Raw genomic sequence first — 16,115 nt, forward strand, 5'->3', positions numbered from 1 at the left:
TACAAAAGGCTTAGGGAAAGTGAAGAACACTGACAAAAATGTGTCATCAGGCACGGTGACTTGGTAGAGAAGGGCTAATACCATTGCTGTCCGAGTTCTCCAGAGGAAATTTCTTGTAGGTGATAGCACAAACTTTTTGATACTTCCTCGTACTAATTTTGATTTGCCATTTCAATGAAAAACAAGAGGAGGTAGTAAAAAAATGTTTCTGGGACAATCCTATGAAATATCTATGCGGATGTATCATTAGTGAACACCCTACTCTAGAGGCTTTAAACAGCAGGAGAGAGAAGAGAGGACTGCTGAAGTCGTGTGTGTTTCCGTTAGTTATCTAACTTCCTAAAAATAATCGAAAGCCCATTGAGGCACTTCACTTCCATAAGCTATAAAAATGTAAAATTTTATATTAGTTTCTTTCTCCTCAATTCTATGGCTAGCCTTCAGTAATACTGTAATATTCTGATGCTTATTTGGAATGTATCATTGCATTGGAAGGCATGAGAAGGTTGAACTTCGAAAGTCAGAAAATGTGTCTTTTCCCGAGCTGCTCAATGGTTTATAACATACAGAATAACGTAGGGTCCACTACCATATTGTACTTTTATAATCTTTTGTACACAGTGCTTTTTTGAAGCATTTCATAAAATATGATTTCAAATATGAGAAACATCTTAAATCATATTGTTTTTTTTTTTTAATATATAAATGTATGATGCTTGTATTACTGATGATATTGCATATTATAAGTAGTATGCATGTATCACTATTAGAAGTATTATGTCACTCTTAGCAGAAAACAACAATACATAAAAGCTACTAGTTAACAATTTATTTCTTATATAAACTATAGATAAATAAATTAAATATTGACTGAAAGCAGGGAATTCGAGTTATTATTCAGTTCAAAATCTTTTTTTTTTTTTTTTGTCGCGAATTCTGTCGAGGAATTTGAAGTTTAATACACAGAGTGGCCCAAAAGTAGGTACCGGTATATAGGTCTTCATCGATCAAGTGTGACGTTTTAATCGATTAAGTTAATGAATTTATTTCCTTCGATTTTTCCGAGCTTAAAGTATAAGTGAAAAGAAATTAAGAATAAATAATGAAGAAAATTAGTTAACCTGTACGGATAAAAATAAGTAAATAATATAAAATGCCTTGATTCAATCAGTACAGAGCCGTATACCTACTTTTGGGCCACCCTGTATATATATATTAGATTATCGTGATTATCGTTATATATATATATAACGATAATCACGCCTGTTACGCTTTATGATTACGAAACATGATCGCTTACTCTGAGGGAAGATTGGGGAAGAACGTAGACTGAAATATTTGAGAATAAAATCCTGAGGCGAACAGTCAGACCCAAAAACAATGGGAACTGGGAACAGCCGAAGCTTCAAAACGAGGAACTGCATAATTTATACAATTTACCAAACATTGTTACGGTCATTAAGTCTAGGTGGTCATGTAGCTAGAATGGAGGAAACTAGGCACGCTTTCAAAATTTTAACTGGAAATCTAATTAGAAAACTACTATTAGGAAGACGCAGGCGCAGATGATTAGGACAATATCAAAATAGATCTCACAGAAATAGGAATACAAAGTAGAAACAAGATCCACTTGGCTAAGGATAGAAGTCAATGGAGAGCTTCTGTGAATACGGCATTGAAGTTCCGGGTACCATAGACCATACGGTTAGTTAGCTACTACATAAATAAAATAAATAAGCTACTGTAGCAGAAGAAAAAATTTGGCGCCATAAAAATTAACATTCCACGAAAATTACAATGGGAATTTACCGTTATGCATCTATTGGTTTTTCAAACGCAGTATCATTTATAATTTTACATATGCATCATATTTTCACAATATTATAGTCAACAAAATTAAAATTCAAGAGTCGTGCTTTGCCCATTCATTACCCATACTATTGACTGACATCTTGCTAGTCTCATAATGAGGCGCGGATCCAAGGGGGGGGGGGCTATAGGGGCTATAGCCCCCTTGACGCTCAGGTATACACTGGATAAAATGGGCTTCAATCCTGCTTTACACTGGAAAAAGCTGTAACCTATGGTTTAGCTGCTACCTTGATCATATCCTGGTCATAAAGACGTTCTTCAGCATCAATTTCATCTTAATGGGTGGAATGGTAATCGAAAAGCGTCAATTTTTAAGTTTACAAGATATAGTTTTCAACGAACTTATAAAAGTTCGTTACTGAATTCTCTATGCCTATGTGTGTCTGTCTGTTATTTGCGATTTTTTTTTTTTTTCAATTTTGAGCCTTCCGTTGAATAGAGCATCAAAAATTATCTGAGAAAGTAATGGAATTTTTCGCGTCACTCTTGCCGTTCTCGAAATATTGACCAAAAAAAGTTCCGATTTCTTGAGATTTTAAGAGCCACATCTCGGGGACTGTGTCATAGAGAGATTAAATGTTGCGAATTTTTCAATTTTGTGCCCTCCATTTTGAGTACTATAATGATTAATTTCATATTCTTTAAGGAGCCGATTTACACATTGATTATAACACTCACCACCTAAATCCGTTATATTAAACACGGGCAACTTATTGTTATTATTATTATTATTATTATTATTATTATTATTATTATTATTATTATTATTATTATTATTATTATTATTATTATTAATGTTAATGCTTTTACAATTTCAAGACCTTTTTTTTTTTTGGTTTGAACGGAACACAATATGCATATCGTGAAAAAATATCAAGACAACATAATATATGTTTGCAATATTGTTGCATCATATCTGCTAAATCCATTTGCAATGTTTGTTGTCTTCGTAAAACAAAATATAGCAGAACGTTGTAACATAACTTAAACAAAACATGTGGAAAAAATTGGTACTCAAGAATTGTTTAATGAGTATAATAATATAGTACATAGAACAATTGCACTGAGAAAAATCCGTTATCCGGACAGCGGTATATTGTGCAAATACACGGAATCCTCTTGCTTACTACATAAATCCGTACGGAGCATACGTTATCCGTATGCTACATAGGCACTACCCTTAAATGTTACATCATGCCGTTGCAGGATGTCTGATATCTAACAGTCTTTCTTATATTACATACATATATGTATGTTACCTTTGTCAGCTATATGTTATATACGTACATTTGTATGTGAGATCCTGACCGTCTATATTGTTTCATACGAAAAGTACGTACAGATGGAACAGTTATACAGAAAGTATTATAAAACATGAGTTTTCAGTTATACGTCTGCTGTACGTTAAGTACAAAAACTACAGGATTTACAAATGTAACATATGATTTTACGTACGCCACATACATTTTTTTCTCAGTGTGGTATAAAGCCTGTAGAAGTTGATCAGAAAAAGTAATTCTTTTTAAGTTCGTTCTGGCAATGCTTTTGGAGCATTCCCAATTGGTTTGTTTAGAATTTTCTTTATGAGAAAGTTGTTCAGCTCAATGAAGTTCTTCGATTCGTATGTCTCTTATCCAGGGCACGATTAACCCATCTCGAGGCCGGGGGCTAGAAAATATGTGGCCCCTGTTGTCATTGCCTAATACATTTCTGTGGAAGTACAGTATGAAAGTTCAGGGAATATGTTTCATATTTTTGGTCATATTTTATCTTATGATGATGATCGTATCTTGTATAGTTCTTTTTAGACACCCTGTTGAGATTTTGGTCAGAGTAGAGGTCCCCGTCCACCTGGAGACCCGGGGCTACAGCTCACCTAAGCCCCTCCCTTAGTCCGGCCCTGTTCTCATCCTTACACATTGTTTGTGTTGTACGTTATATTATCAAACTTATTTATACCCACTAAAAGCCTGTATGTACGTTATTGTTTAGCTTCCTTTACATTGAATCATTAGTAATTAATTCACTTTAACGATACTTCGAAAGAGACACTTCGAGGCTAAGTGTAGATAGCTTTTCGATTTATAATTATACATAAATATTGACTTGTTCATTTGAAATCACTTAATAATAATGAAAATGAAATGAAGTTTACCGTCCCACGATTGCGCTCTTTAGGCTAAAGGAGACGATGATTGAAGCAAGTGAATGATGGTGGAAAAATTGGTGGTACAAAACAATGGGAGGAAAAGGAAGTACCCCGAGAAAACCCATTGACATGATGTTGTCCACCACAAAGCTACTTGGCTGGTGATCGAACCTAGGACCTCACACACCAGAGGTAAGCGCTCTAGCACTGAGCCACCGTGCCCCACTTAGTAATATGATTAGAGGAATAATAACAATAGAATTCTGTAGGCGTAAGAGACCTGGGTTCAATTTCGGTGGAACTCATGTTCGGATCTCATGTTAAGCTGCATCTGCACGTCTCATATACACTCGCTGGTGGACGTGATGCTAGACTATACATCAACCAAACAACCAATAAAGTTTATAATAATAATAATAATAATAATAATAATAATAATAATAATAATAATAATAATAATAATAATAATAATAATAATAATAATAATGTAATGTATCGAGTTCGTAATAGATAAAATCTATTATATTATCTGCTTCATTAAAAGATTTACATTTGGAGAAGAGTCAACCTATGACGCTTATAGGGATCGCTGTAGCTCAGTGGTAGATTGCTCACCTCTAGCGTGTGAGATTCCTGGCTCGATCGCAGCTCCCCTTTAGTGGACTTTGTGGCGTACAAACATTGTGTTGGAAGTTTCTTGGGGTTCTCCCGTTTCATTATCGCCGTCGCTCTCAGCCTCCGTGCATAATCGCAAACGTTAAACTAAACAAAACAAAACAAAAAAATGTTCTTAAAGTAATAAAATACTGTAATTAGAACGGTCCAGATAAACATGTTATGTCTTCAACAAACTTTAGAACGTTTCTTGATTTTGTTAATACTTGTTCATTTTTTTGTTGTAATCACATATGTATTACTATATAGGATATATTGTAAAAGTACAGTATAAAATAATATTTTAGTAAAGACAATATTACAAAAATAAACATACTAAAAAATGTATCCACCCTACAATGATATCATCTATTCACCACCGTTTCATCTTCTAAATGTGTTGTTAATTTGGTAAAATAATTCAACCAGTCATTTTAAAGATGTGAAGTCTCCAATCGTGGCAAACTTATGATTGGTCTATGAAAACCCAATGGATTTGCAAAATAAATAATATAATTCTTTTATATATTTGATGGCTTTCTCTTGGTCGTTTACAAAAACACATGTCTGTTACAATGTGTCCTTACGACATACATGACACGTGTGTGTCATGTTTTATTGTAACAAAAAGTGTATCGAACAACGATGTAAAATGCCGTGTGGGTCATACATCACATACGAGTATGACACTTGGAGTGTAAAACGAGGTAGTTTCCAGAGATGTCCACATGAGTTATGGTAGTTGGATAGGATAGAAAATAATGTCCGAATATTGTCCATTATCCAGATTAAAATATACTCAGTTATAGTTATCACTAGCTAGTTATTTATTTATTTATTTTTACTTTAACTTCAGTGAGACAGTCGTTGCGGATCAGTACTGTTAAAATTATAGGAACAATTTCTTTCCTTTCCATCAAATAATAAATATTCGAACAGTTATTTGGTTATTTAAACACGTGCTCGTTATTCGAGTAACTATTCTTATTCGTTATTCCACTATTTATTCTTTATTAGAATGTTTATTTATTACTTGAGTTATTATTCAATCATGCTTCATTATTTCAAGAATTTCTTGCTATTTGAATAATTATTCTAACAATTATTCGTTACTCCAGCAATTATTTCAATATGTATTCGTTATTCTAGCAATTATTCCAATAATTATTCATTTCAATAATTACTTCCAATTATTTATTCCAGTAATTATTTTTAAAAAATATTTATTATTCCAATAATTATTTGAACAATTATTCGTTATTCCAGTAATTATTTGATCAATTATTCGTTATTCCAGTAATTATTTCAACAATTATTCGTTATTCCAGTAATTATTCCAAAACTTATTCGTTATTCCAATAATTATGCCAACAAATATTTTTATTTCAGTAGTTATTCCAACGATTTTCGTTATTCCAGTAATCATTCCAACAATTATTCGTTGTTCCAGTAATTAATTGATCAATTATTCGTTATTCCAGTAATTAATTGATCAATTATTCGTTATTCCAGTAATTATGCCAACAAATATTCTTTATTTCAGTAGTTATTTCAACGATTTTCGTTATTCCAGTAATCATTCCAACAATTATTCGTTATTCCAGTAATTATTCCAACAATTATTCGTTATTTCAGTAATTATGCCAACAATTATTCGTTATTTCAGTAGTTATTCCAACCTATATTCGTTATTCAAGTAATCATTCCAACAATTATTCATTATTCCAGTAATTAATTGATCAATTATTCGTTATTTCAGTAGTTATTCCAACGATTATTCGTTATTCCAGTAATCATTCCAATAATTATTCGTTTTCCCAGTAATTATTTCAACAATCATTCGTATTCCAGTAACTATTTGATCAATTATTCGTTATTATAGTAATTATTCCAACAATTATTCGTTATTCCAGTAATTATGCCAACGATTATTAGTTTTTCAAGTAATTATTCCAACAATTATTCGTTATTTCAGTAGCTATTCTAACAATTATTCGTTATTTCAGTAATTATTTCAAGAATTATTCGTTATTTCAGTAATTATTCCAAAAATTATTCGTTATTCCAGTAATTATTCCAACAATTGTTCGTTATTCCAGTAATTATCCCAACAATTATTCGTTATTTTAGTAATTATGCCAACAATTATTCGTTATTCCAGTAATTATTCCAACAATTATTCGTTATTCCAGTAATTATTCCAACAATTATTCGTTATTCCAGTAATTATTCAAATTATTCGTTATTCAAATGAATATTTGAAATTCTTCGTTATTAAAATAAACATTTGAAATTCTTCGTTATTAAAAATATTTGAACAATATTCTTCGTTAATGTAATGTTTATTTCGTTACTCAATTCTAATTATTCATTTACTTGAATAATTAGTTGATTTAGTTCTACACTAGGTGGATTTACAATATCTAATTATAGTATATATACATTGTGGATAAGGATTCGTCCTTTAACAAGGTAAACAGCCTGAAGATGCATTATATATCTAAAGTTCAGTTTCCCGAAATATTCTGGTATAAATGACTGGAGTAAAATCACAACTTAAATCAACTTTTTACAAGTAATGGCAATAAGATTTTCATGTACATCAACGTCAGTGGACATCAGCGATTCGTGACTTCTGTTTTAATTGCTACAGCAATTGCATTATTCAGATACTATTTTTCATACATTTTGGAAGATTCTACAGGGGAGACAAATGTCATATTAAAAATGTAGTTAGTGTTTTATTTTTACCATTTATTTAATTATTAACGTGGTGTCAGTTTAATTGTACATCCATTTTACCTTGTAAAATAATAAATTCGGGTAGTAATTTTGGAAGGTTGACCAGGTTCTGGATTAAAAAGGCACGACCTGTGCTTTTGTGATTACAACGGAACTTTAAAAATAACTAGAAAAAATACGTGACTTTTGGGCTAAATATACTGTCGTACGCCACGTATATACATTCTCGAAATATGACTTAATATATGAATAAATCAATTTTTCTCACTAAATTCGGACTAACACCAATAATATAATACTAGAATCATCAATCATATTCACATATTCATGTTAGCAAAACTTCATAACTCGATTCACCAGGTAGAAATAACCAACTTCTAAAATATATCAAACAAATGCCCAGTTTGCAATTTAAACAAAAGACGAGCACCTATTATGAGATATAAGAATATCTTGAATCAGATCTTTCCCAGTGATAATACTGATTATCGAAATTAAAGATTTGTGTGTCGAAGAATTATATTATAAACAGGAATAATTTATTGAAAATTACTGTAACTATTTTATTACTATTTTCATGTTGTACCACCATTTGCATATATCTGTAAAGTACCTGTAAAGTGTTTTCTTTTTTTTTTTCGTATCTTTTGACGAAGCCATGAATTCACACTCATATGGGCGAAAAATAAATAAATAAATAAATATCAGGGTGGGAATATGTATGTTGTCATCCATAAAAACATATTATTTACTGTTAAAGTATTTATAAAGGGGTATTTTTCAGTGGAATTTTTGTTCCTAAAATCATTTTTTGTTTATTTAGGTATGAATGCAGGGATACATATCGCATAAATTCCCCTTACATGTCACAATTTTGTTTTATTGGTACAAGTGCTTTAGTTTAACACAACAAAAATATAGGGTGAAAAATAAAATAGCTAAATAATAATAATATTTGAAATCATTTGTCGTCATTGGGTTAACTTTTGGTTTTGAAATGTTCTTTCTTGTTTTGAGAAACAAACAATTGAATTTGGGGGGTATGTTTAGTACAAGGGGTCCAGAAGCACGTAAAAAACGCAAAATTTACAGGAGAAATGAGTGATGCAAGTACTTAGACGTAACATAACGTAACCAAATCTAACCTAACCTAACCTAAACTAACGTAAGCTAGCCTGAACTAACCTAAACTAACGTAATATTAGTAGAAATAAGCGAAATTCTATCATTTTTTGGAAAATTATGCGGGACTCCTACACTAATATAACATAAACTAAACTAACCTAGCGTAACCTAAACTAGCCTAATCTAACTTAAACTAACCAACCCTACCGCAAACTAACCGAATGTGAACAGAAATTACCAAAATTGTAACATTTTTTTTTTTAGAGAAAAGAGCTGGACCCCTTCTGCTAAACATAGGCCGAATTTGGTTACAGGGGTTACATGTATCCTTCTTACTAATGTACATTTTGATTTAAATTTTCCTTATTTAAACTAAGTTAAACAAAGGAAGCTATTTTGATTTCTTATTTTCAGTTCAACAGTTTTTGGTCGACAATCTTGTTGTTTTAACATTATATCACTGAAAACACTATGTATTGTTCATACATTTTATGAAACATTACAGTGTATAGTTAACAGTTCATAAGTTAACGTGCCATTGAAATTTGAAAAGTATGAATGTATTTTTTAAAAGAAAAATGTATACGATTTTTACGTAAATATAAGATATTTTTAAAAATTCTGGGAACGAAACTTCCTAAATAAAATACTTAATAGTAAACTGTTCCTAAGAAAAATGTGTAACACATATACATACGGTATATAATTAAATATTGCGATCCCAGTTCGTTTAAATTTACTTTAATAATCACGAAAACTTACTACGATAATTACTTCAATAAATTAAACTATTTTTGTTCCTTTTAAACTTTGTATTTCCTTAACACTTATCATTCATTTCACAGAAATTAAAAATACACTTCAATCAACTATGGCTTCCTTACTTATATCTTTATTTTATATATTATATCTTTACCAGCATAAATAAAACAAGTTTAAACAAGTCTGGCCACAAGATTTGTTATCATAAGGTACCGGACTATTGTCCGTGTTGTCCTATTACTAAATATACATAACTGTTATCGTTGCAAATATTTTAGTTAATGAAAATCATCATTATATTGAAATTAATAATTTATTCTATCACTCTGATATAATTCAGATGCTTTGATAAGTGAATACAAAATATAAACACGATTAGTGGAGTAACACGTGCAAAAGGAAAAACTTCTGCAATTCATATTCTGTGTTCCACTGTAACGAAGTACATACAGGGCCGTTTTAAGACGATGGTTCTTTAGGGACCTTCGTTCTCTTCTCTTTTCTTTTTTTTAAATAGAGAAACCAAACAAACTTTAATGCTTGACATAGACCGGTTAAAATATTACATAGCCCTAATGTTACTTATTGCAAAGAATTTTATGGAAAACATACTTAAGGAAAGAACTTGAAATTATGTTAGAAACTTTAATTTAGTTTTGCCAATTGTAGTTTTAAATTTCCTAATTAAAAAAAAAAAAAAAAAACTTATTACACAAAAATTGTTACTGTATTGAATCTGGTTTCATTTCGTTGCTAAGTTTTGGTTTACGTACTTTTACTAAACTAATATTAACTCAATTCCGTCCATCGCATTTTATCAGCATTTTCAGTGATGGCTACTAGCTTCTGTGGTGAACGTTCAGTTTATATATATATAAATAAAGAGGACTCAAAAATAAATGGGAAAACGGCAAGCCACAATCGCAATCAAACTACTTAAATTTAATGAACATTAAACGTGAAATGTTACCAAAAAAAAAAAAAAATAACTTTGATGAGCTGATACAAAATTTTGCCACATCAAAGTGTACGAAAGTCACATCATAATGTCAGTTTCGCTATGGAGAAGCTTTCGGGTGGGAAGGGGTTACTTTTTTTTTTTTACCTTTGTTTTCAGTTTCGTTATCACATCCATCAACAGACTTTCTCGAAACTTCAAATCAGCGAGTAAATTATTATTATTATTATTATTATTGATTATGAAATACAATAAACACCTGACTTTTCCCTGCCGGGAACCCAAGAAAGAGTTGATTTTTCCCTATTGTATGTGTCAACAAAACATATTTATACATAGTAAATTACAAAGTATGTACACTCATGTCCAAAATGATTGTCGCATATCTATAACTGTCACCTTGTGAGAATATAATTTGATAATGATTTTGCAGGGTACTTTTAATCGGGAAATGTGTATTTGTGGTAAATTTCATAGGAAAAGAATTATAAATACGAAAATTAGAATGAGTAAAACAAAATGTTGCTAAATGGACAAGAAAGTTTTATTTTCGTTTTATTGTTCTTATTTGCTGCTCTTTTTACATTAAATTTGCCACATACATGTCTTTGCCGATTATATACATATTAACATTATAAGAAATACCGAGCGAATTCGTTATCAAATTATATTCATACAACAACATATTTATAGACATGCGACAATAATTTTGGACATCAATGGACATGGAAAACATGCATGCAGTGTAGATAAGAAAAAAGTCGTAATTGTTACAAATCTACTGAAAGTACGTATACTTCGTTATCAAGATTTGTATCCTCCGTTACATTTTCATATCTTCATCTTACAAAGTTCTTTTTTTTCTTTTTAATTTATTTATATATTTGCATAAATATAAAAGAAGCATGGTGCCATTGGTTTGCTATCATTTATTTTAGTATCAGAATGAATATAATAATCAGGGCCGGATCCAGGATTTCTTGAACGGGTGTGCACCAATAACTACCACTACATTTGATTTAAATTTTTAAGTTTTTAAATACCTTTAGACATCTGTGGTATGAATGAGGAATATTAATTTGTTCAGTGAATCCTTTTCCTTCAACTTTCAGAAATTCGACTTAAACTATTGCTTTTGCAAAACTAAGCTTTCTTTTAAGCCTCAAACGGACACATAGCAGAAAATTTCGGAAAATGTTGCTTTTTCACTGCGAGGTTCTTATTTTAAATAGTGTATATTTACAGTGAACGGGGCTGCATGTGCTCCGGTGCCCCCCTCTAAATCCGGCCCTGATAATAATCTTTTTGCAATGACATTATAGGTATACAGTATGAAAGAATGAATACATTGTCCTAATATTTACCTTCTGCACCGCGAAGAATTACGCTATTTGAAGTGTAACATTAAAAGGTACAAACTAAGTGTCTAAATATATCGAATTGCATTAATAAGTGCACAACAAACAACTAATGAGACTTCTAAAGAAAATAGAGGATTAAAACTCTGATTTTACACTCAGGAACGACTATTGCCATTCAATCTTCTGTCACTTGGGTAGTGTGTGGTCAGCAAATTGTTCCTAGATTAAAAACTATATCATCTACTTAAAAAAAAACCTTGAATATCTTTCGTTAAAACAAAAATTAATTACAACGCTTTGTAAATATGTTATTACATAACTTAGAGAAACGACATACTTTCTTTAGAGTAAATTGTTGGTACGAAAAGCTATTTTATTTTTGTTGTAGTCCCTGAAGATCAAAAGTTTTGGAAATTGACATTGGCATTTCTATAATGATTGATTAAATTTACCTAATTTGTTGATTTGTTTTTAATTGCTCGGACGGGACCTTTAAATTTCGTACTGGTTAGTGTTACTCACAAGTTAACGTGTTCTAAACATTTACTAAAGTTGTGTAATACTGTATGTCTATGTTTTAAGAGCTACTATGTGTTTTTATTGTAAGAGCTATGGTTAAACTTACCTGATCCATAATGAATTTTCTTCTGTTTTAAGTTTCAACATTGTCATCTATTTCCTTCATTATAATCCACATTGGTCATGCTATTATTTTGGTGTTATCTATTTTTGGTATAAATTATTCACTAAATAAAGAAGAAATAAAACATTAGCACTTGCACCACACAGCACTAGATTTTTTCTTCTTCTTTCAACAAGTAATATAAAAAAACGTGGTTACAGGTGTTACATTACAATCCTTGGCCAAAGCGAACTTTTTCTTCGTCTTTTCTTTAGAACGGAACAAATGACAATTGCATTACCAAAAGAAACGGACACAAAAGTATTTTGTCAAACAACGAAAACTGAAATTCCAATACTGGCTACACCATTAACTTTTGTCGACGAGAAAAACCCTGCAACAAGCGGCCGACATCGCGTTATTATTCTTTCTGTTGCATTGACTTGTTGCTGCGGTCCCCGCAGAGCGAACACCGACGAAGTGGCCAGGCAAGCAGACCGCGTTTGGTTGTTTGTGACGTCACATACAGGTTGTATGCTACAGGTAGAGAAAGAAGCAAAGAGACCGAAAGAAACAGAATGAGTAGGTAACTAAAAGATGCGGGGGCAGAGACGGAGGGGAGGTGTAAAAGAGAAACAGGTAAAAGGTAAGAGGAAGATGGCGGGTGTACGGAGGGAAACACAGGCGATCAAAGGAATACTGGAACCGCCTGAAGCGAGACTTTGCTTCACTCTGAGCTTTGCGCTCTGCACAAGACTCTCTTTAGACGAGCCAGTAACAAACCTTGTATGTAGCAACATCTTTTTATTTAGCTGTACCTAAAAGTATTGTCTTGGTTGCAAGATATAAGAAGTATGTGGATGGAGTCGAACATTTTTTTTTCACAACCTTCTCTTCTCCTCCTTCCTCCCGGTACTGACCTTATACTGTTACAAAAAAAATGCAGTTCCGGTGACAGAAAGATTGATCCAGTGATTTCTTTTCCTCCTTTCATCATCCCTTTAAAACACTGTTCTCAAACTGTGGTCCTCGAGATATGGGCCCTTGTGGTCATTTTAAAGTCCAAATAAGACAGAAAAATACAAATCAACTAAATTGTCTATTATACACTATAGTCGAGAATCTTAAAACAGGTATCACACACTACAGTTGATAATCTATTATGTTTATGATCTATTATACAAGTCATTTTTATTTTTACTTATATAGATATATAAATATATTATCTTTACCTAATTTATTTATCTATAAATAAAAATGAAAGTGACTATGTTTGTGACCTTTGAACTCAACTTTTGAACTACCCGACGGACCCGACCGATCTCGATCAAATTTTCAACATAGATGAGGTTCGGACCTGGGGTGGTTTTTATCATTTCACTTTGACGGTGCAACTTCGGAGAAGGGAGAGGGGAAATATGTAAGAATGATCGAAAATGACCGATATAAGTGTCGAATCTATAGTTTTCGGGGTTACTGAGATGAACAGTGACACTTCCGATGCCGTTTAAATCCAAATTCAGCCCCGCAACTTGGGGGAGGTAGGAGACAGGTATATAAAAATGATCAAAAATGACTGATATTAGTGCCAATCTATAGTTTTCGGGGTTACTAAGATGAACAGTGACACTTCCGATGCCGTTTATATCCAAATTCAGCCCCGCAACTTGGGGATAGGGGGAGATATATAAAAATGATCGATATCAGATGGGGCTTCAGTAATAGTAAAAAGTAACTGACTAACGGAACATGTTACTGATTTTCTTATTTTAACCCAGCGAAGCAGGAAAGTGGCGCTAGTATAAGTAGGCCTATATTAGTTTATATCATGTAAATGACATATATAATTGATGAAATATTATTGATAGTTTTCAACTATTTTTTTTTAAAAAAAGACACTAATATGTACTAATAATATACTTAAACTAATATAAAATAAAAGGAATTCTGATTAATACAATTTATAAAATGCATAACTGTAATGGCATTTATATATGATCAAAACATTTAAAATATATATTTTAAAAGGAGACAAGGGTAGTAGAACATTCTGCCTAATTAAAGTGGTCCCCATTTGAAAAGAGTTTGAAAAACGCTGCTTCAAAACATTGCATTAACATAAACACTCATCATATTATGATATTCTACCAGTTAGGGTTGCCAAATTCTTCAGAGAGACAAAAGAATGATTTCTACGATTTTTAGGAGGGTAAAAAGAAAAATATATATATTCAAAATGTACATATAGTCTAGGGATGGTACCAAGACCGAGACGCACTTTTATATACCGAAACGAGACCGAGACCGAGCTTTACATACCGAGACGAGACTGAGACCGAGACAGACCTCTATAAATCGAGACGAGACCTTGGTCAGTCTCGAAAGTCTCGGTCTCGTCTCAAATATTGACAGCTATTTTGCCTTTACTCAAAATTTGTTTCGTTGCTGTGTGAGATAATATGGAAACGATTGACTGATGTACAGTGGCGTATTTAAGGGGTAGGTGTCGGGCTCAAGCCCCTCCCGAATTAAATTTGTTATCATTTTTTTGCATTGTACGTACTACACAAATGTTTCTTACTCGTTCCTCAAGCCTCTCCCGAAACAAAATCCACTGCTGTTGTATATAATCTTCTCTCTCTCTCTCTCTCTCTTCCCTTGGATTCGCGCCTATGTATAGCGTATATATATATATATATATTAATAATACTGAAAATATTTACCATGTTGTGCGAAATATTGAAGGGAAAAATCTTCTAGATACTCTGAAATACCACTAGATAAACAAGCAGTGTTGCCAACGCAAAATAAATTTGTATTTTCTCAAATTGCACTATGTAAGATATTACCTATTTCTAATTTAGAAATTAAATAAAACCACAATACCACATACATTATTCAGTCTAACAAGGGACAATACAGTATCACCAACATCAACATTTTGGATATCTCTAATAACTCAAATGGCATAGACGGTGCAATGCGTATCATTTGTATGTTAGCGTCAAATACTATGATCATAGTATAATGTATTTCGAATGAATGCAGGATCAAAGTTACAAGAAATGAAAAATTCAACTTTTTCTAAAGACTTTACTTCGTGAACGTGCTGACATATCACGTCTTATCATGTAGATGCTTCCAAAAGACTTAAGTGATCATGTCATTTACAACAATTGTTATTTCAATCCGTTTCAGAGTTAGCAAACACATGGATAGTGATTGTTATACTCCTTAAAATAACGTATTTGTGTTAAATTTTTATAATGATTGTTGCTTTAGTTTGCTTCTATAACTGTACCCTCACCGGAAATCGAATTCGGGACCACGCGAACCGAAGTCGAGCGTGCTAGCCACTAGACCAAATGAAGGTCCTCACATTGTATTGATTTAAATCATTGAGTCAGTGTTGTCAGATTCGAAGATCAAAAACTAGCGTGTCTGTACTCCAAAAGTAGCGGTTTTGAACTATTTGTAGGCCAAATATATACAGTAGAAATGAATAATTTGGCAACTAATGACTGGTACTAATGAAATGATTTTTAACTGGAAAATGTGCTGGACATATTGCAAAAAATTATGATCGATGAACAAAAACAATTCTAGACAGGATACCACGAGATAAAAATAGCCTAGAAAACGTCCTTGTACAAGAAGGTTTGACGAAATCAAGAACAACTGGGGAGTATGATTATGGTTATGATTCTATTATATCTGGACTCAGAGATAATCTAAACCAAGTCATAATTTCGTAATTTTACAGGAGAAGCGAAAAACCGGTTCCTTAAGTAAGACCTATAGGCCTAGTATTGTTTTTCAAACTATACTAAGTAGTTACAAAGTAATAGGATGCTTTTAGACTTACATTAT

General features: G+C 32.0%; 1 protein-coding gene across 1 annotated transcript in view; it reads right to left on the minus strand.

Moving 5' to 3' along the window:
- LOC145662359 (uncharacterized) overlaps nucleotides 1–12,790 on the minus strand; it is a 130,538-nt gene extending 117,748 nt beyond the window's left edge. The window contains exon 1 of the mRNA XM_081727869.1: nucleotides 12,249–12,790. Coding sequence (XP_081583995.1) covers nucleotides 12,249–12,257 — 9 coding nt within the window. The 5' untranslated portion in view covers nucleotides 12,258–12,790. The remainder of the gene's footprint in view (nucleotides 1–12,248) is intronic.
- Between the last annotated feature and the right edge of the window lie 3,325 nt (nucleotides 12,791–16,115).

This window comes from Thermobia domestica, chromosome 10 (genome assembly GCF_964235325.1).
Source record: "Thermobia domestica chromosome 10, izTheDome1.hap1.1, whole genome shotgun sequence".
Taxonomy (NCBI): Eukaryota; Metazoa; Arthropoda; class Insecta; order Zygentoma; family Lepismatidae; genus Thermobia; species Thermobia domestica.